We start from the raw sequence: 22,262 nt of genomic DNA, 5'->3' as shown, positions 1-22,262 counted from the left end.
TTTTATTACTATTAAAAAATGTTGATGCTGTGGCCCACATGGAAACGGAAGGCCACGTCTTTCACTGAGAGCAACAGAACCAGCCAAAGGCCTCAGCTCATGCGCATAGCTTTGTTTGAGGTGAGAGCCAGCTGGCTGCTATCAGAGCCACCCAAGAGACAAGGTGAGGCGGGGTCCACCGAGACAGCAAACCCCAATGTCGACCTTTCCCTCACCACCCCACCTTCTTCCTGATGTAGATCTTGCAGATCTCTCTGGCGGGCAGGAGGGCGCCATTTTGAGGTCCACCTCAGGTGCCAAAATGTCTTGGGCCAAGCTGGGCTGCTATGCAACCATTTGGTTTAGCAGCATGGAGTGCCCAGAAGCAGAAAACGTCAAATGCAGACAGGAAACCCTTTTAAGCCCCAGGGCCGCATTCTCTTCTGAGCAGCCTTCTAGGGGCCACATGCCAGTGGTGGGAGGGGCCAGAGGCAGAAGTGGGTGGGGCAATGAATCAAAATTTGCCCTTTGTACAGTGGGTGAGGGGTGTGGTTGGAGGGGGGAGTGGCTTTGCGAGAGTCCTGAGGGGGGCCAAATCGAGAGATTTGGAAGGATGCATCTAACCCTGGCTGTGAGGTTCTCCATTCCTGTAATAATAGATGCAGGATGCCTGAAAAGAAAGGTGGAAGCCAGAAAGCCACAGAGAGCTATTATATAAAAAGATCCACTGATCTACAATTTTATTTTATTTTTAAGTTTTAGGTCCCATATGAAAATACTGTAGTAATTTTGGGAGCTCATTTGGGAGCGGAAATAATACCGATATGCTACATTTCCTACTAAATGTTCCAAGTGTTTCACGTCATTGTAATCATCACATTATTATCCCCAGATTGTGGAGTAGGGAAATAGCCACATGACTGGGGCTACTCAGTGTGCAGGGCTGACCCAAGACATTCTGGCCCCGGAGGTGTATCCCAAATGGCACCCCTCTCTCCACCGGGAAACAAGGTGAAATATACTCAGAGTCGCAAAGTGATTTCATGCTAGGCTACCACTACTGGAAACAGGCCCCGATCCAGCACCCGCACAAGAGGTTATGAGCCTGGAGCTGCTTCCCGACCGCCCCAGTCAGACTGCTGCATTCTGAATCCTATTGTTCTAGGACCAATCAGACTGCTGCATTCTGAATCCTATTGTTCTAGGACCAATCAGACTGCTGCATTCTGAATCCTGTTGTTCTAGGACCAATCAGACTGCTGCATTCTGAATCCTATTGTTCTAGGGCCAATCAGACTGCTGCATTCTGAATCCTATTGTTCTAGGACCAATCAGACTGCTGCATTCTGAATCCTATTGTTCTAGGACCAATCAGACTGCTGCATTCTGAATCCTATTGTTCTAGGACCAATCAGACTGCTGCAGTTTGGATCCTATTGTTCTAGGACCAATCAGACTGCTGCAGTTTGGATCCTATTCAACTCAGTACATAACACAAGGGGTGAGGGAAGATCTCCATCAGGAACAAAGGCAAGGGGAGAAAGACCTGCATTGGGATTCTGCTGTCTGAGGCAGTCACCTCACCTTGCCTAATGAGTGGGCTCTCTCTTCACCCTGAGGACAAGAGAATGGGGACAGTTGTGCCAGCCCATTTCTTTCTTCAACTCATTCAGTACAAGTGACTGAATAGACTTCATTTTCACAGACTGGTACGTTCCCTTCCTTTTGCTTCACAGTGGCCAGAGCTCCCGACAACGACTGGGGTGACTCGGTTTCAAATCTGTACCGTCTCTTGGCCAAACATACCTTACAGGGTTGTTGTGAGGACAAAACGGGGTGGAAGGGGCAAAAACCACGATTGCTGCCCTGTGCCCCTCAAAGCACAGGCAAGGCGAGACTGTAACAAATCAACAATACTAGGCATGGGTAGGCAAACTAAATCTGGCCCACGGACGGTCCGGGACTCAGCATGTTTTTACATGAGCAGAATGTGTCCTTTTATTTAAAATGCATCTCTGGGTTATTTGTGGGCATAGGAATTTGTTCTTTTTTTTCTTTTCAAAATATAGTCTGGCCCCCCACAACGTCTGAGTGACAGTGGATCGGCCCCCTGCTGAAAAAGTTTGCTGACCCCTGATACTAGGGAACATAAAAAGGGTCTGCAATTTGGGAACAGGCTTAAGAAGAAAACCCAGTTCTCCCCTAAGACACAGCAAGATGCAAAACTTGTTCTGCCTCGGGCAACAAAATGGCTTGGGAGGATTATATTCTGTAGCAGGAGAATATATATATGCAGGTGCAGCTGCTTCTTCTGGAGGGGGGGCAGCTGTTTATTATGCCAGGCGCTGATCGGTGTTAGCGGCCCCTTGGGTGGAGCAGCTTCTGGCCTGGTGGTGTTTCGTGTAGAGATAAAACGGCTCTCTCAAATTGAATTTAGCCCACCCACTCCCTGGACCCCAGCCCAGGCAGGCGCAGGGGAGTGGCTATTTTGTGTGATAGCCTCGGCTATTTTCTTTCCCTCCCCAGCTATCGGGCTGAGCTACAATCAGGATGTTATGACGACAGACAGACAAGCTGGAGCATCAGCCAGCCCAGAATGGACCGAGTGTGAAAGGCAGGCGAAGAGGGCAGCCTGTGCCAAACGGCAAGTGTGTTTGGAGTGGCCAAGTGCTGTGGAGGAGTGAGAAGGGAACCCGGGGTCCATTCCTGTCCTCTGAGCTGCTTGCAGGTAAATCAAGGCTTTGCTGGCACCCAGATTCTCTCAACACCTATCGCCCTCCTAATACCCGGTTCTGTTGTACTTAATTGTGACATTTCCCTGTATGAGTGTGATCCCGGCAGCTCTTTCCAGAAGGCTTCCCTGCATGCCTTTTGACAGGAGTCTGGAAGTTTATCTCTTGTGGTGGGGTATTCCTTCTGCATGCCATTTAGCATGTCACTAATCTTTGCATGAAAGCTATGTATTCTTTTATTATTTAGTCAGCGTTTTGCAAGGTACTTGTGGTCTCTGCACAATCTGCCTTCTTGAAAGGCACGCCGGAATCTTTCTGCTCAAACTGCTTGCTTTAAAAGAGGCATTTATCTCACCTCGGGAGCAAAGCCATCTCTGCTTGTACCATTACTTGCTGCACCGGAGGATTAGGGCTCTAGGAGGTCCCCGGTTCAATCCCTGACATCTCCAGTTGGAGCTGGGAGAGCCTGAAACAATGGAGAGCTGCTGCCAGTCCGAGTTGACAGTATTGGGCTGCATGGACTTGGTATTCGGCAGCTTCATATGCTCCTGGGAAGTGGTTGTAATTACCATGGGCTCATCTAGACGTGTTCTGTGGCGGCAGAGACCAAACCCAAAATACTTGGTTATGCTGAAGGGGCAGGCAAAACAGCCATTAAACCAAATTATGTTGCTGCAAAGATCCCTGGCAAAATGTATCTCTGTAGGGGGGCAGGGAATACCAGAAGCATGATGTATAACCATGGTTGAGAAGAGGCCTCTGCATCTGAAGTTTTTCAGGGGTCTTGGATGTACTGTGAACCCTACTTTAAAAAATAATCAATAATCAATATTGTACTTGCCCTTTTGAAGTTAGAGGTCTATCTTCTCTAAATAGCCCGACACCATCATTTTGTTTGTTAATATTTTCGTTGTTTGCCGTTTCTTCCTTCCCGGTGAATAAAAACAATAAGAAGAAATATCGGCAATGGATCATAGCAATCTGTAGTGCAGCATAATACAGCTAAATTAAATGCAATCTGAACAGCGTGAAAAGTGGGAAGGGGGCTTGGTGGAGAGACCTCAATACTAACTTAGAGCAGCGCTTTATGAGAATCTGTGTATGGGAACAAATGGAAATTACGATGGGTTAGGCATTATAAAGAGTTAAGATATGTACACCATCATGCATTTAAAGCCCACACCAAAAATCTGGGAGCTGTAGTTGGATATGGGTGTTGTGAACTGTAATTGTGTGAGGGGGAACTATAGTTCCCAGGAGTCTTTTGGGAGAAGTCACGTGCTTTAAGTGCTTGGTGTGTAGGTAGCCCCGATATGGGTGTGCATTGTTGTGCTGCCCAGTCTCCGGACGGTGAGCCCATAAGGAGGGGTATAGATTGGCTCTATAATATAAAAGGGACGCAGGTGGCGCTGTGGGTTAAACCAGAGCCTAGGACTTACCAATCAGAAGGTTGGCGGTTCGAATCTCTTCGACGTGGTGAGCTCCCGTTGCTCGGTCCCAGCTCCTGCCAACCTAGCAGTTCGAAAGCACGTCAAAGTGCAAGTAGACAAATAGGTACTGCTCTGGCGGGAATGTAAACGGCGTTTCCGTGCGCTGCTCTGGTTCGCCAGAAGTGGCTTAGTCATGCTGGCCACATGACCCGGAAGCTGTATGCCGGCTCCCTCGGCCAATAAAGCGAGATGAGCGCCGCAACCCCAGAGTCGGTCATGACTGGACCTAATGGTCAGGGGTCCCTTTACCTTTTATAATATAAAAAGTGCCATTTTGCATGGCTGAATGTGGCACAAATGTTCAGCAACCATCCACTTCACCAGGACTGGATTTTGACTCCATATCCTTAACCAGAAAGGCAGCAGCTCCCTTGCTGCTATACGATGAGCCATTTCTGTCTGTGGATGGAAATACAGAAACCTGGAGTGCAAGTCAGATCTGGACACTTTTCATTGATTTCGAAGGGAGAGTTGAACACCTGCTGCTCAGGCAGCGTACTGGTTAGCGTAGCCAATTTCCCACCTCTCTCACCCTCCAGCTTATGTGCTATGAAAGCTGACACGACAACCCTGTAGAATGTAGCAGGTGACTCTTTTCCCCCATCTCTGTATCTCCATATTGGGGAAAGATTCTGCTATTGAATTCCTGCTGGTCATCCATCGATTAAAGGCGCAGAACCCTAGCAGGAAGAAATAACGTTTCGTTTCAGACCATCCAAGTGTCCCTATTTTCCAGGGACAGTCCCAGATTTACAGGAGCTGTCCCAGTTTCTGTTTTGACCCCAGAATGTCCCGCTTTTCCTTAGGACATCTGTATTTTCACTGAAGAAATGTTGGAGTGTATGGAGTTATGCGACCCCTGAGCCAAGGAGTTAAGTAACTACAGTGGTGCCTCGCAAGACGAAATTAATTCGTTCCGCGAGTCTCTTCGTCTTGCAATGTTTTTCGTCTTGCGAAGCACGGTCCGCCGCAACTGCGCCTCTTCAAGCGGCTTTAAGAAAAAAGCTAACAAACTCGCAAGACGTTTTCGTCTTGCCAAGCAAGCCCATAGGGAAATTCGTCTAGCGAAGCAACGCAAAAACCGAAAAACCCTTTCGTCTAGCGAGTTTTTCATTTTGTGAGGCATTCGTCTTGCGGGGCACCACTGTATACAACTTTTAGAAGACATCTGAAAGCAGCCCTGTACAGTGGTACCTCAGGTTACAGATGCTTCAGGTTACAGACACTTCAGGTTACAGACTCCACTAACCCAGAAATATTACCTCGGGTTAAGAACTGTGCTTCAGGATGAGAATAGAAATCATGCGGCGGTGGCGCAGTGGCAGCGGGAGGCCCCATTAGCTAAAGTGGTGCTTCAGGTTAAGAATAGTTTCAGGTTAAGAACAGACCTCTGGAACGAATTAAGTTTGTAACCCAAGGTACCACTGTATTATGTTTTTTATGTCTGTTGAAAGCTGCCCAGAGTTGCTAGAGCAACCCAGTGAGATGTGTGGGGTATAAATATTATTATTATTATTATTATTATTATTATTATTATTATTATTATTGACATCTCTATTTTCATTAGAGAAATGTTGGAGGGTGTGTGATGTGCCTGGGCTCCTAGCCCCCTCCGCTCCAGCCCACTGACGCTATGATGCCCTCCCTGCCTGAAAACCCTGGAGTCCGGGGCCCCCTCCCGCCTTCTACGTTTTTGTTCCTGCTGTTTTGCCTTCCTCTGTTATTCTAGCCCCAGTGGGGTGGGAGGTTAATGGGCCTGTTGTTTCCTGTTTCCCCCTCCCAGGGCTTTGAACTGACTGGATTGGTTGGGGAGGATTGGCGAGAGCTCAGGAAGCGGCAGCCCAGCAGCAGCCTCACCTCTGAGCCCCTCCTGTCTTTCATCTCTGCCCCAGTTCAGCTCCCCACTGCGCACGTACAGCCTGATCCTATAACCCAGTTAAATGGAAATACATGCCAAACTCACTTGAAGCTGACTTTGAGCGGGCTCATCAGTAGGCTTCAGCCCAAAAATGCTTGGCCTCAACTGCCACTGGCTGTTAGGGCTAATATCATATCCCTTTTCCGGTTTCATATCAGCAGTGGATATTTGGCCAGGCCGATCCATCATCCTAGAAAAAAGGGAAAGCCAAACTCTTCCCCCACCCCCGGCGCACCTCCAGTCTTTCAGGGGCAGCTTGCTGACCCCTTCAAGGGCACCGACTGTTTTTGTGAGGGTCTAATTTTTATGACGTTGTCTGGCCTCCAGTACAACAGCCAAGTTGAAATGTGCTGCAGTGAGTTGCTGTTCTGGACACTCCCTTTTCTCTCAAGATAAGGCCACATCCACGCCATACATTTAAAAGCACCATTATACCACACACATGGGACTACAGTCATACCTCAGGTTATAGATGCTTCAGGTTGCGTTTTTTTGGGTTACGGATACGCCAAAATCCGGAAGTACTGGAACGGGTTACTTTCGGGTTTCAGCGGTCGAGCATGCACAGAAGCGCTAAATCACGCTTTGCGCGTGTGCAGAAGGGCCGAATTGCAACCCGCGCGTGCGCAGACGCACTGCTGTGGGTTACTGATGCTGCGGGTTGCAAACGTGCCTCCCACACGGATCACGTTCGCAACCCGAGTGTCCACTGTATACAGCTGCAAATATAACGTTTTAAATCTGTTTTAAGTGCATTGTATAAATTTGACACTAGATGGCGATGGTGAGCTTATGGCAAAATCAATATATTATTTTTTAAAAAAATATTTCACGGCATTTTTATATGTGTCTAGATTTCACCATGGATTTCCCCAGCGACTCCTCAGAGAGTGCTGAGGGAGCTGGCAGCTGTTAGGACAAGGTGGTCCAAAACACGGCCCTTGAGGCCATGTTTGGTGGCCCTCAGCAACACTGGGCACCCCCTTTTGCCCTGCCTTCCCAAAGCCAGGAATGCAAGGTGCTGGGCTTTAGGAAGGAGGTGTGAGGGCTCTGACAGGGTCCTGGCATCCTCCCACCTCCTTCCCAAAGCCTTGTTAGTGCTTTCCCAGCTTTGGGAAGGAGGTAGGTAGGAAGGCTCTAGGATCCTGCCAGTGCCTTGTGCCTCCTGGCCAAAGCTCCTTGCTTACGTACCCACCAAAATTTCTCCGAGGGAAATAGGGACGTCCCATTCCATGATGATAATTTTACTATTTATACCCCACACATCTTACTGGGTTGCCCCAGCCATTCTGGGTGGCTTCCAACATATATAAAAACACAACAAAACATTAAACATTAAGAAAACTTCTCTATACAGGATTGCCTTCAGACGGTTTGGGGGGTCAGATAACTCCATACCCTCCAACATTTCTTCAATGAAAATAGGGACATCCTAAGGAAAAGCGGGACAAATCAGAAACTGGGACAGCTTCTCTAAATCAGGAATGTCCCTGGAAAATAGGGATACTTGGAGGGTCTGTGCTTAGGCAGCTTTGAGAAGGCAGCGGGAGGGCTGGGTGAGTGTGTCAAATTCTGGCCTCACTCCCAGCACAGGTTCCATGTTGAAGTACTCTTGCAGCCTACTTGGTATGAAAAGATGGATCACTCTGTTTTTGGAGATCCCTATTCCCCTAACGGAGCAACAATTCCCAAAGTGGTTTAACAGTCAAAGTGGTAATAACAGCCCAATGCTATTTCATGACACCCTTCTGGCTTAAATTATTGCTTTTATTCAGTTACAGATAGGTAGCCGTGTTGGTCTGCCCTAGTCAAAATAAAAAAATTCCTTCCAGTAGCACCTTAAAGACTTAAGGTGCTACTGGAAGGAATTTTTTTATTTTGCTTTTATTCATTCATTCATTCATTCAACTTACTACTTCTTTCTTTCTTTCTTTCTTTCTTTCTTTCTTTCTTTCTTTCTTTCTACAAAAGTAACACAAAGGGACTTAAATGAAGTAATAGTTCCACTCCTCCCGCCCTCTGATGTTCTGACGATGTTCTGATGATAGCAAGATCATAAAAAATTATTGCCTACTTCCCCCCTGCCTAACATACCTGTTCCATATACCCATGGCAGCCAACCAGTAATAATATATGGCTGATCAGCTGTACTATGATCAGACCTGAGAAGAAGAGGGAATGACGGGAAGAACAATGGTTCTAAATTACAAAATGCCCTCTGCTTGGTTGCAATGGGTGGTATTAAACAAGATGCTTGTGCTAGTGCAAGGATTAGTACTGGCACAACAGGATTTCCCCCTCTCCCTCTACACAGCTGTGTGTGTCCCACACTGTCCCCAAATCTGCTCTGGAGGCTTTTGGGGAAACACAGAACAGATTCAGGGGGTGCACAGGAGGAGAGAAAGATCATTCTGTTGTGCAAGCAGAAATCCGTGTGCTGGTGGAACCATCTTCTTAATGCGATGCTGAATACAACTCAGTTTCAGGGGATCTGCTATCTACAAGCCTAAGAACAATAATACCTATGGGAAGGACTGATGTGTAGGGTCATGGAGGATGAGAACATTTCTAGTAGACCACATGTCAAGAGTTCAAAGCACGTCACATGAATAATTTCAGCAATCCTTCTGATGAAATAGATTGACAGTGTTCTGCCTCCCATTTGCTTCTTTTTAGGGAGGGGGGAAGGTGGCTGTGTTGGTTTGCAGAGGCCAAACTATCATTCACGTCAGCTGACCACATTGCAGGAGTCAAAACTGGTAAGAGTTCCCAATGAAGAGGGAGTCTATATGCTATAGGGTATCAGGGGTCAGCAAACTTTTTCAGGTCCACTGTCCCTCAGACCATGTGGGGGGCCGGACTATATTTTGAAGGGGGGGGGGAATGAACAAATTCCTATGCCCCACAAACAACCCAGAGATGCTTTTAAAATAAAAACACACATTCTACTTGTGTAAAAACATGCTGATTCCCGGACTGTCCGTAGGCCAGATTGAGAAGGCGATTGGGCCGGATCCGGCCCCTGGGCCTTAGATTGCCTACCCATGGTCTATATGTTATTTAGACATCGCTTAAAAAGAGGAAGAAATGCATCACCAGAGCAGAAGATGCAGAGTTGCAGAGAATTTGCTTGTGCTAGCATATTACATAGATGCCCATTTAGAAATACTGTAATTTCTCTGGAAATGCATCTCATCATAGTTGGGAAGACTGCAGCCAGGTGACCTTTGTTTCTTCTCAGTCTGCTGTGCAGAATGCCCCACATCTGAAATAGAGGACTGACCTCTGTACGGCATGGCCACCCTTGTGACTATAAGTGTTGTAGACCCATCAACAAAGTAGAGGAGGGTGGAGACCATTTGGAACTAAGCATAATACCATGTGGGACTTAACTCCTATGCGATTTCCAACTTCTCCTGTTCCGATTTTCAGTTCCCAGATGTCAGCTGTCAACTCAGGCGTCCCTATCAGGCCTGATGGAACAAAGACAGAATCCAGAAGGGACACTGGGGATGCTGCAAAAATCACCCCCAATTCAGGTGAGTAACCTGATCATTTAATTCAATATGAATTCTTCTGGCTTACACGTAAGCCAAATGGGCTATTCAGCCTTGCCCCCGGCTCCATGCATCTAGAGCAGTCTCCCTGGGTCAACTGTTGCTGCTAACTACAGCAAGAGATTTTGGTGAGCAACAGAAATGGGGGTGCAGGGCAACTTTCCTTAGGAGGAACTGGCCCAGCTCATGATGTTCTGCCACACCAAGCAGATGCATGCCTTGTACAGTCATTTTTTTTAATAGATATTTATTAAGAATTTTCCATTTCAAAAAGAAAAAAAACCAAAAAAAGAAAAAAAGAAAACATGTACAGTTTAGAACCCTTCTTTTCTATAACATACTTCCCTGACTTCCCCCACACCACCTCCCCTTCTTATATTCCAGTTCAAATTGTTAATTCAACAACTTCTTATCCCCAATTTTTAACCTTTTTATATTTAGCTGAGTTTAAAAAAACATTTTCACAACATCAAAATTTAAGCATCAATGTTCATTCTTAAATCTTAAATCCTTTTTCTAAAGTCGACCCAAATTCCCTTCCATGAATTCCCCACATTTCATACTAGTGACAAAACCGCATAAAAAGAAAAAAAAAAGGATTATAATTATGCACCCTTTGGATCCCCAAACCCCATCCCGTCCCCTTTCCCGGTTTCAATCCCCCACAAATGTCCATCAGTCTTAATCTGCTATCAGCCTGGAGATCTCACATCCGAGGCTCTCAATTCTCTCTCAGTTCCTCTCTGCCGGTTTTTTTGATAGGCCTTAATGTTAAACACCAAATCTCGGAGATGCTCTGGCCCAATAGGGACAATGTTTCTTCCAGCCAGACCTCCATACTTAAAAGTGGAGCCCAAATCTTGTTTCTTATTCCTTTCAAGTCCAAATGTCCCCAAAGCTCCAACTTTCACCTTGATCAAATTTGTAATCCTTGGGTCTTCAGATCTCCACATAAGGAGATCTCTCCATTCTTCAATCTCGAGCTCAGACCAGATTTTCATCATCAAGTTCTTATTTTCCTTTGTATCCATCATGTCAGGCCTCTGCATGCCTTGTACAGTCAGTGTTGCCATGGGGCACTGCCTCACCCAGCACAGCCTGCTCTCAGCTAGCCCCCCTCTGCAGAGGCGGAGGAAGGGGGGAGTGGTGTGTGTGGGTCGCCCTGGGTGTCAACACTGAGGGGGAGTGGCAAAATGCCAGGCAGCACTCACTGTGGGGCCTGCAGTACGCCCAAGTCACGCGTCTCTCCTGGGAGCGCATTGCAATAGTCCAAGCGAGAGATAACCAGAGCATGCACCACTCTGGCAAGACGGTCTGCAGGCAGGTAGGGTCTCAGACTGCATACCAGATGGAGCTGATAAACAGCTGCCCTGGACACAGAATTGACCTGCGCCTCCATGGACAGCTGTGTATATATAATTTTTATTAATTTTCCATTTAATATTATACATTCACATCATCCACTTTACCGCTTTGGCTCTTTAGAGCCTATCAATTTCCCTCCCACCGCACAGCTTTCAAAATTAACCTTTATATCACTGTATTTTGCACGTTTTCCAATTCTAATTACACTCATTACTAAATAGCTCAAAATTTAAATGAAAATAGAAAGATAGAATTTTTTTCATTACAAGTCTTCAGACAACCCTGCTAGTGATGTTAATTGCTTACAGTAATCTTTCACATATCATATAAATTTACTCCAGTCCTTTTGGAATACTTGATCATGCTGCTTTCGGATTTTTCCTGTCAGCTTCGCCAGTTCTGCAAAGTCCATTGAAATATACTCAGAGTTGAGTGTGGATTTCATGCTCTTTATTCAGCTCATAGTAGTGAGGAATGAAAGTTCCCCCAAAATATCTGCTTTATATACATTATTTACACAATGGGCCGCACATGATTGGCCAATTCCTGGATTCTCCTGTGGGCCAATCAGGTTGCGGATTCACTTCCACCTGGAGTTGGATTGGGTGGCTCCTATGGACCAATCATACTGCTGCATTGTTCTAGGACCAATCAGACTGCTGCATTCTGGATCCTATTGTTCTAGGACCAATCAGATTGTTGTATTTGGATCCTATTCAACTCAGTACATAACATCCATCATCTTCATCTACCACTAGGGCTGCACTGTTCCCACTCACCCCACAGGCAAAGCCACGCAGGGTCTCTGTTGTAGAGCTGTGTTGTGCTTGCACCTTCCTCCAGCTACTACTTAGCAATGTCGTTGCTATTGAAGCTGGTGGCACTAATATCTCGAAAGGCAATTTGAGGATCTAAAGCTATGATTTGTTATTTGATGAGATTCGGCACAGAAGCAAATCTTTCCTTTTTAAATAAAAAACCCTGAAATTGTAATTAAAGTTAATTCAAAAGGGGCAATTAGACTTCCATTAAGTGCCTTTTAATTCAATTTTTTAATTTTGGCTTTTACTCTGCATGGAGCGATTAATGGGATCTTTGCATTATTCATTTAAAAGTATGAAAGCTATTATTTTAAAGTTTCACATGCTCTCAGTAAGGGCACAATTTTCATAACTAGATGGCAGGAAAGCTTCATTCAGCTCTCAAGGAGAGTTGCTGGATAGAGAGTTGAGCTGAGTCAAGCAAGGGTGGACCTAATTGCGCTCCCATGGGGGAGCATCAACAGCGCAAAAGGCACCTTGCCAATTGCCATGCACAATGCCTGGTGTTAATGCTGCAGACAAAATGCATCTGCTTCCCACTCTGAGATTTAGAGTCCCTCTGAGATTTTGGGCACTTCCAGACTCACTATTTTCAGGTGGGATTCAGTCACATACCAGAAAATTCAGATTGCACAATTGAAGTTGATTTGATACTCTTGCACAGCAAACCTATACTCTGCCCACCCCCCAAATCTCACTTTTTGCAATAAGGGAAGTGCTGCGAAAATGCACCAGAAAGTGTAAGATAACATCTGCTTGAATGTGATGGTCCCTGCATGTAAATCAGAATGAATGCTCAATAAATAGCTAATGTTGCCTAATCTCCTGACAAACAAATTGGGATGAGTGCTCAATAAACAAGTTCTGTGGATGTGACCTTAGCCCAGGGGTTGGCAAGGTTTACATGAAGCCGCTGGGAGAGATCATCAGGGGGTTTGGACAGGGTGTCCATCAATATGTAGATGATACCCAGCTCTACCTCTCTTTCAAATCAGAACCAGCGAAGGCGGTGAAGGTCCTGTGTGGAGGTGGTTGGAGGATGGATGGCGGCTAAAAGATTGAGGTGGAATCATGACAAGACAGAAGTACTGTTTTGGGGGGGCAGGGGGCAGGGGGCGGGTGGGTGTGGAGGACTCCCTGGTCCTGAATGGGGTATCTGTGCCCCTGAAGGACCAGGTGCACAGCCTGGGAGTCATTTTGGACTCACAGCTGTCCATGGAGGCGCAGGTCAATTCTGTATCCAGGGCAGCTATCTACCAGCTCCATCTGGTACACAGGCTGAGACCCTACCTGCCTGCAGATCGTCTCGCCAGAGTAGTGCATGCTCTAGTTATCTCCCGCTTGGACTACTGCAATGCGCTCTACGTGGAGCTACCTTTGAAGGTGACCCGGAAACTACAACTAATCCAGAATGCGGCAGCTAGACTGGTGACTGGGGGCGGCCGCCGAGACCACATAACACTGGTCTTTGTTTAGTCATGTCCGACTCTTAGGAGTGAGGCTCAAAAGTCTTCGTTTGTATTTAGTCAAGAAGGGAAAACTACCTACTGAATAGTGTTTGTGCAGGGTTTTTGTGTCAGCACCATGTGGGTAGGTCCTTAAGCAACCTCATCTTATGTTGTTGGCGTCGTTGTGACTGAATTTTCCCAAAAAAACACAAATACAAATAAAGGCAAACAATACAAACTAAAAATAAGTAAATAAAGGGGAAATTACCCCCCCATGGCCATGTATTCCCAGAGCATTTTTGTGGTTGCTTTACCTCATAATAATGAGCAGTCTAAGTGGTCCTGAAGAATAATCACATAGTCGAAAGCGCAGGGGAGTGGGTGAGCCCTTCCTCTGCCCACTCTTCCCTCAGAGACACTTCCTTTCCCTCCCATCCTTTCCTAAATGATGTGCGTTCCAGGGCTGTGAAAACAAGATTAGGCGGCATGCAGTGCTATCCTAGGCATGTCCACTCAGAGGTAAGTCCTGCTTCATTCAGTGGGACTTACAGGTATATGTGTATAGTGTGGGATGTGAAACACAAGAGCAGTCAAGTACAACATTTGCCAAAATTTGTGCTTCTGACATGGGCTGCCATATGTCCATATTTTCCTGAACATTTCAATGTGTCACACACACACACACACACACACACACACACACACACCGTTTAAGAGGGCAGAATACTGTATCGGCTATGTCTGGGAAATTCTGGACGTATGGCAACCCTAATTTAGGAGCCATTTTGGCATAAAAGCTGTATATAAATCAATAAATAAACAATAACCATTCCTTTTTTTCAATTTCCAGAGCATGAGGAATCATTTGGAAACGTCTCTTTCCCTGAAAACCAGAGATACTCGCCTGGGGAGTTTAATTCCAGTGAAGATTTCTCCCTCATTCCTTCTGCCCAGATACCAAAGAAAGCAGAAAATGGTAAGATGAAAGTGGGGGGGGGGGGAGAGAGTTCATAAGCAGAGGAAGCTAAGAAACAAGAGCCTAAATAGAGATCTTGGTTTTATTGGATTACGGTAATGGTCTGTAATCCCCCTGCTGCCCCATTATTTATTTACTGTAGCCCTTTATGTATTGATCAAGCCACACGCATTGAGTCTCTGCACACAGAAGCTGTACAGTTGCTTGCAGACTCTGCCCTCGGGGGCCTGTCCCCAGGGGACAAGGATCCCAATTCCATCACCCCACTGATTCTTCGTGCTTTGAGAAGTCTGCCTGGGGCTAAAGTGTGTTGTGGTATATGGTATCGGTGTGGCAATGATGAGACAGGCAGAGAAGGGAAGGAGCCTGGCATGGCCGCAGCCTGCAAAAAGATCGCCATCTTTGGCACCTCTGGCATGACCAGCCTGGCCACCCTGGTGCAAGCCATCAAGGTTGGGAACCAGATTCTGGTGCTGGTGCGTGACCCAATCTGGCTTCTGTTGCAGGAATTTATGTACAGTGTACCTCGGGTTAAGAACTTAATTCGTTCCAGAGGTCCGTTCTTAACCTGAAACTGTTCTTAACCTGAAGCATCACTTTAGCTAATGGGGCCTCCTGCTGCCACCGCTGTTGTGCGATTTCTGTTCTCAACCTGAAGCAAAGTTCTTAACCAGAGGTACTATTTCTGAGTTAGCGGTTTCAGTAACCTGAAGCGTCTGTAACCTGAAGCTTCTTTAACCTGAGGTACCACTGTATGGAAGGGACGCAGGTGGTGCTGTGGGTTAAACCACAGAGCCTAGGACTTGCCAATCAGAAGGTCGGCGGTTTGAATCCCCACGACGGGGTGAGCTCCCGTTGCTCGGTCCTAGCTCCTGCCAACCTAGCAGTTCGAAAGCACGCAAAAGTGCAAGTAGATAAATAGGTACTGCTCCAGTGGGAAGGTAAACGGCGTTTCCGTGCGCTGTTCTGGTTCGCCAGAAGCGGCTTAGTCATGCTGGCCACATGACCCGGGAGCTGTACGCCGGCTCCCTCAGCCAATAAAGTGAGATGAGCGCCGCAACCGCAGAGTTGGCCATGATTGGACCTAATGATCAGGGGTCCCTTTACCTTTACTAGCTTTTTAAAAAAGTAAATAGCCACCACAGCATGGGGAGATGAGAAGGATCGGAACCACAGTGTGCAAGGAGGAGGTTTAACCATTGCCCTCCGTCAACGGTGCTGGCAAAAGTTGCCCCCTTCTAAAACTGCTGTTGGCCATTTGCGAGGGAAGAGTTATTATTCTTGCAGCATAAGCTTTCGCAGACTAGAACCCGCTTCACCCAGTGCCAACGTTGCACCTGCTGGCTTCAGGTTACCTTTCCCTTTCTTTGCAGAACGCCCCCAGTCCGTCATTGCTGGCATCGCCAACTCCTCTTTCCAGCCAGGGAAGGTTGCCCTCCATCCTGCCTACTGCGCCAACGGCTGTGGGCTTCCCCCGGCTTCCGTGAGGCAGCAGCCGCGAGTCTCCAAGAAGCAGCGCATCAGCTCCACCGCCTCCGTCTGCACCAACAGCAGTAAGAAGAGCTGCAAATCCACAGCATCTCAGATCCAGGAGGTGGCTGGAGATGGTGAGTGCATGGGCACTAAGGGTGGGAGGTAGTTTGGGAAGGATGGGTCAATGGATGGGACACTGCAGAAGACTCCGATGGAGAGTAACAGGCTCAAAATAGTGACATTGGGGCTTAGCTGGAGCTCAGTGGTGGGCCATAACACTGAGACACTAGCAAATGGCTTTCTTTAGCCTCTTCCTTTCCAGTGTGAACAATGGGGTACAATGATTATGGGAGAGGGCTGTTGGCCTTGCTGTAAACAAAAATCTGCCCTTTTTTCCCTTATGGGGTATCCAAGAGCCCATATAGAGTCCTTACGTAGGTTCCTTATTGGTAGGAGAAAATAACAGAGGCCAACCAGGGACTATTGAGAAGCAAAACAGCTAGTAAGCTTGATCTTTATTGATCTGTTGCAACAGGGTCCTCACTCACCACACGCAGGAGGGAGGAAGAACCCCAAAGAAAAGGTGTGCCTAAATATAGACATTTTAAATTCCCTGCCCTGGAGCTCAAGACCACCCCTCCATACATTATACCTACATCACAGAAAAGGTGGTCTACAGCAGAATCTGAGTGCCTTGTTTATCTCATCTTACTTGTTACCTGTTTAATGGTCACTTTATTGGATTGCCTGGGGAGCCTGGCCAGTCTTTTGTAATGATAAATACTTAGTTCCTGAGCCAGGTCACAGGCTCACACCCTATTCATATCTTAAATGTGCCCTTAAGACAGGATTTGTGAAGGAAAAGACAGTGGGGAGGCAAGTCAAAAATGGTTTCAGGTCGGTCTTCCTGTGCTGATCTATGTACGTGCTTGGTTGGTACACCTATGAACATTTAACATATATCTAAGACCTCAAAATTCCCATCACAGCCTTATGTGCTCTGGCTGAACATTGAGGAGGAAAAGGATGCCTTTGGGTTTAACCCAACGAGGCTCTTCCTATGTCCTTCAAGTCTACCTGCCCATACCCCTTCCCTTCTGTGGCCATAGGAAAGGTCAGCCAATCACTGCCAGTGACTTTATCACCCGCGCAAGCCCCATCTCATATTATGACACTTTGCGATATTTATTTTGGTTGTATTATTGTAAGACCGGCTTACCGGTATTTTACCTTTAACTTTCTTGATTTGATTTTTGATGAGAATAACAATGCACACTACAAATACAAGCAAGAAGAAGTTGTCCCAACAAAAGAAGAATGGATACAAAAACTTGTGGAATATGCAGAAATGGCATATTCGGAAAATATTTACCAGAAAAATAACAAATCGAGAAAACAAACTTTTTAAAAAAGGAATGGAAATGGCTTATTGAAGATTTACAAATAAATTGTAAACAGATAAGAACATTGGCAGGATTGTTGTAATAGCCTGAAGTTTTATGAGAGTATCTACCGTATTTTTCCGGGTATAAGACTAGGGTTGTTTTTTAACCAAAAAATTAGATTTAAAATTGGGGCTCATCTTATACACGAGTAGCGCTGAGGGAGGTTTTCTTAATTTGGAGTCCCCAAAAATAGAGGGTGTCTTATACATGGGGGTGTCTTATACACAGAAAAATACGAGATTTAAAGTAGATGAATAAATTAGTAAATTAAGTTAATTTGGATATGCAGAAAATATTAAAAATAAATTTAAAGAACCACACAAAGAGGGAGAAGAAAGTCAAGTTTTGAAATGTTAAAATGATTAAAAAATTACTGAAATATATAAAATTGAAATAAATAAATAAAATACAGTGGTGCCTCGCAAGACGAAAAGAATCCGTTCTGTGATTCTCTTCATCTAGCGGTTTTTTCGTCTTGCGAAGCAAGCCCATTGACGGATAGTGCTATTAGCGGCTTTTAGCGGCTTTTAACGGCTTATCTGCTGATCGGATCAGCTGATAAGCGGCTTAGCGGCTTAGGAAAAGGGGGGGGGGAAGGAAAAAAACCAGCAGGAACTCACAAGACATTGTCGTATTGCGAAGCAAGCCCATAGGAAATTCGTTTTGTGAAGACCTCCAAAAACGGAAAACTCTTTCGTCTAGCGAGTTTTCCATCTTGCAAGGCATTCGTCTTGCGGGGCACCACTGTAATAATAAAAAGATACAAATACAAGTGACGCCACACCTTATAAAACTGACTACACTGGCAACAGTGAGGCGTCTTACGTTCCCTAAGAGACCTCCCACCACTTGTGTACTCTGAAACAGGCAAAAGAGGCTCTGATCATTAGACAGCTCACCCTGGGAAGCCCAGAGGTTAAAGAGCAAGGCGCTCTTTGCCCAGGGGAGCAGCTAAGCATGCCATCTCCTTCCCCACTGGAGGCCTTAAGTGGTGCCCTTCCAGCAGGGCTGCACCATGTGACTGTTCTGGCTTCAGAGGCCAACTCTTCAGGCTGGCTGTTGTGGAGTGCCTAATGAGTTTAAAGAGAATCAAGCCAGATGTTTCCCAATTGCCTTCACACGCCTTAAGATAAAGAGGACTGCAGCGGGGGCCTCGGCTGTCCTATGAGCCTGGCCCCCAGCTTCTCAGATGAAATCACAAATGTGCATTCCAGCAAATTTTAATGGCAGTTCAGCCACTGGTTTTTCCTCTTGTATGCTTTCCAAAATACGTTTTCCACTTTTTAAATTCACTTGTTGCTTTAAAAAAAAGAAAGAAAGCAAAACTACCCAAGGGGTCGGGGTTCAGAGACAGACAACTTCATGACTGCATACAATAATCCACAGCTGGCTTCTGCTGGAGGAAGGCATAGCTGGTATTTTCAGAGTCTGACCTGGAGAGGAATGATGCTTTAGAACATGGGTAGGCAACCTAAAGCCCGGGGGCCGGATCCGGCCCAATCACCTTCTAAATCCGGCCCGCAGATGGTCCGGGAATCAGCGTGTTTTTACATGAGTAGAATGTGTCCTTTTATTTAAAATGCATCTCTGGGTTATTTGTGGGGCATAGGAGTTCGTTCATTTCCCCTCCAAAAAAATATACCGTAGTTCGGCCCCCTACAAGGTCTGAGGGACAGTGGACCGGCCCCCTGCTGAAAAAGTTTGCTGACCCCCTGCTTTAGAATTACGCTTTGCAGGGGTGTTTTCAAATCAGCCCTCCTATTTGCCTTCACGCTCTCCTTCCTTTCCACAGAGCTGTGTGCCACTCTCCTCTTAGCTTGCCTCTTCTGCCGTTTCTCGGACATCCTGCCTCTTTTCTCTGGGCCCTTCTGCTCTTGCTTCCCTGTGCCATCCTGCAGCTCCAGGCTCCTGGGCTTTTGCTCGGACCCCCAGGGCTGCTGCTGCTGCTGCTGCTGCTGTCGGTTTGAGGAGCCGGCCCTGGAGTTATGCTACCAGACTGGTGACTGTCTCGAACTTGCATTAGAAGTGTCTGAGCTGTGCTATCACTGACTAACCTTGGCTGCCAAAGATGCCTCCTACTAATCTTTACTTCTTCCTGGGATCCTTATGGCAGGTGAGCAAACTTTAAGTCGGATCAGCTTTTTGGTGCACACTTGTCTTTGCAGGCTTGGATTGTTTACATTTCCAGGATATTTCTCCAGACTCTCTCACCTCAGAAGTGCCTATGGCTTCTGTGCTATGGATTTTAATTTATTTTAAGAAACGCTTTTTAAAAAATGACCTTTTCTTAAATAAGTTCCCCCCCCCCGAGAACTGTGTTACTGAATATAGTTGATATATTAATCTCTGTTAGCTGTTTTAATTAGCCTTTTTTAACAACTGTTCTTGCTGCAGCCTTGACAGTTTTGATTCTTGTTAGATTATTCATTGCATGACTTGCCTCGGTGGCATATAGATGATTGAATAATAACTAGTTGTGCAGTATCTACATTGACTCTAACCCAACCTGGTGGACACATCCCTGGCTCCAGAGGCTGGCACGGCTGAGCGTTTGCTGGGGCCTCAAGGCTGCCCAAGGGCCAGTGGCCCTCACATCCCTGCCACCCTCCCATTACATGGAGCACCCCCGATGACCAGAGAATGTGGGAGACCATTATCCCAATGCATGTCCTGAGATCATTCTCTCTGCGCTTGTCCCAAGGGCAACTTCTCAGAATCCAAGAGCCAGCCTTGCTGCAGCTCTCACTCTCTGGCTGATTTGTTGGTTAGGACCATTGGTGGGGAGCCTTTGGCCCGCCCGATGTTGCTGAACCACAACTCCCATCAACCCCGGGAATCATGGCCAATGGCCAGGGATGGTGGGAGCTGCAGTTCGGCAGCAACTGGAGAGCCAAATGGTCTCCACATCAGGTTTCGCAAATCTAGGCTCGGGGAGCAAGCTGTTTCTGATTTTCATCCATTCATTTCACCTCAAGGCAAAAAATATGCCTAGCTGAGTTTCTGGAACACAGTGGACTCCGTGCAAAAGTTCAGTGGCACTCTGAGGTCAAGATATGCCCAGAAGGCAATTTCTGCTATGTAGGAAGTTTGGGAAACTTTGGTGAGATTCCCAGATTCTCATCTTCTCTGTTTCTCTCTCCTCCTCCAGATCGCTGTGCACACTGTGCCCTGGCCTGCCTCTTCTGTGAGTTTATGTCCCTCTGCTCACTTGCCCTGGACTGCGGGGGCTGCCTAGAGGCTTGCTGTGGTGGAGAAGGAGGGGAGTCCCTTGCCGAGAGCTGCTGTGGGGAAGCCGGTGGAGGAAATTGCCCCTGTGGGTTAGGCTGCGGGATGTTGCAGGATTGCTGCGGCTCCTCTGACTGTCTTGAGATCTGCCTGGAGTGCTGCTCTCTCTGCTTCCCAGCCTGATTTCAGGGACCGGGAGATCGTGTCCCTCTGTCCTCCATGGTTCCGGACTGTGTTGGGATGTGTGCCTATCCCTTTGGGAATCCCACCCCACCAAACCACAAAGCATGGCAAGAGATTAATCTGGGCCTCTTTTCTTACCAAAGCCCCACCTCCTTTGAACATCCTCAGGCAAGCTCCTTCCTCCTTTTTATATCATGGTAACAGCCCAAAACGCATTGCTTGTATGCGCACAGCTGGGGCCTGCTGTTTGTATTGGATGGGATGAGGCCCGTTAAGTATTGTTTCAGTTGTGTGGTGTCACACTCAGACGTTGTGATGATGTCACCAAAAAGGCTAAGCTGCGTTCGCACTGAAGACAGGATAAATTCCACTCGCACTACAAAATCCTGTCAGGTCAAACCTATTCCTCTACGCACTATAATGTTACAGAAAAATCTGTGCCATGCATTTTCGACAGATGTCACCATGCAACTGTGGATGGAATCTCTCTCCTCTTTTTTTTTAACTGTGACCAAAAAAATTTACATTGATGCTGTGATATATCTGAATGGACTGAAGCTGAATATGCCCCAGAGCCAAAGAAATTTCTCTTCCTGTGCTCAATGCTTCCAGGTGACCCACCTATTGAGCATTCGTCCTTATTTGTTTGCAGGGAGATTAGACAAGGTTGGATATTTAATGAGTATAGCTTTTTATTTGATTGCAAGGAAGTTAGAAGGCCTTGCATTTTTTAAAAAAAGTCTTGTCCCACACTTTCCAGTGCATTTTCCTGTCTCTTTCCTTTGATTGATATTTATTACAGCCATTGGCCCGTCACACGACAGTTTCCCACCAACATATATATACTTAAACCTCCAAATTTAAAACAGCCAAAAACTTACAGAAAACAGACAAGAACCAAAGCAAAATAAGCAAAAGACCAACAACATACATTACAATAAATTTGCAACATAAACATCGCCCTCTGCTCATAAGTTAATAAAAGACATCAGTGGTGGTATCACCTAGTTACATCCTAAAACATAGATCATGGTTTAAAAGGGTTATCCGAGCCGCACAGGAGTCCGTTTTTCTTCTTTAGGGATAGGACGCTGATCAAGAATCTGGCAACCGTGAGTGATCTTAGGGGGTCTTCATCATTTAGTAGATATCTCAGTTTGGCTTCATTCGAATCATCGGCGATTCCCTTTAGATATGGATCAAGAAACTTGCTCCTGGCCGATGAGTGAAAAGCACAATCAAAGATTATGTGATGCAACGATTCCGGTGCCGCACAATTACAATCACATAAGAGCGATATCTGTCCATTGGAAAATCTATTTCTCAGCACATTTGATGGGAAGGTGTTGAATCTTGCCTTTACAAAGGCATATCTATGAGCCGAAGAAGTTAAGGAATTCAAATAATTTGGGAGCCTTAAGAGGGGTAATAAACCAAGGTTTTGAGGTGAGCAGGTACCATTGCCCAACACCATTTTCTGCTGCAAGTCCATCTCCTCTAGTTTACAGGTTACTGTTCTTTTAGCTGGAACTATGTCCTGCTCTAGTAATTTAGATGGGGAGATTCCCATTGCTGTAATTCTCAGTTGTAAATTTTTTACCCATGGGCTCTGGAAATCATCTCTCCACATACATTGTATCAAATACAAGT

The 22,262-nt window shown here is 46.3% G+C and overlaps 1 protein-coding gene and 1 long non-coding RNA gene across 5 annotated transcripts in view; one reads left to right on the top strand and one right to left on the bottom strand.

Annotated features, from left to right (window-relative positions):
• LOC309522359 overlaps positions 1-22,262 on the bottom strand; it is a 205,901-nt gene that overhangs the window by 35,893 nt on the left and 147,746 nt on the right. The window lies entirely within an intron of this gene.
• On the top strand, positions 972-21,388 carry LOC309522303 (myoD family inhibitor domain-containing protein-like). Of its 4 annotated transcripts, XR_014215006.1 has the most exons (8): positions 972-990; positions 2,506-2,707; positions 8,796-8,878; positions 9,552-9,658; positions 14,161-14,286; positions 15,660-15,893; positions 18,997-19,317; positions 20,353-20,480. XR_014215006.1 is itself a non-coding variant. In XM_082205562.1 (6 exons), the coding sequence occupies exons 3-6, from the start codon at positions 9,559-9,561 to the stop codon at positions 20,610-20,612; spliced, it is 720 nt and encodes a 239-aa protein (XP_082061688.1). In that variant the 5' UTR covers positions 2,289-2,707; positions 8,796-8,878; positions 9,552-9,558; the 3' UTR covers positions 20,613-21,388. The 4 variants fall into 4 exon arrangements, 1 of the variants encoding a protein (XP_082061688.1); XR_014215008.1 differs by lacking the exon at positions 972-990 and having other exon boundaries at positions 2,291-2,707; XR_014215007.1 differs by lacking the exons at positions 972-990; positions 8,796-8,878 and having other exon boundaries at positions 2,289-2,707.

The sequence above is a fragment of the Podarcis vaucheri genome, assembly GCF_965113315.1.
Source record: "Podarcis vaucheri genome assembly, chromosome: 17".
NCBI classification, from domain to species: domain Eukaryota; kingdom Metazoa; phylum Chordata; class Lepidosauria; order Squamata; family Lacertidae; genus Podarcis; species Podarcis vaucheri.
This window is presented reverse-complemented; position numbering and strand designations above follow the sequence as displayed.

Bases quoted from the DNA above. Each gene is read 5' to 3' on its own strand.
- LOC309522303 (XM_082205562.1), top strand. From the start codon at position 9,559: ATGTCAGCTGTCAACTCAGGCGTCCCTATCAGGCCTGATGGAACAAAG. The intron at 9,659-14,160 runs GTGAGTAACCTG...TTCAATTTCCAG, and splicing joins AAAAATCACCCCCAATTCAG to AGCATGAGGAATCATTTGGA. The intron at 14,287-15,659 runs GTAAGATGAAAG...CTTTCTTTGCAG, and splicing joins ACCAAAGAAAGCAGAAAATG to AACGCCCCCAGTCCGTCATT.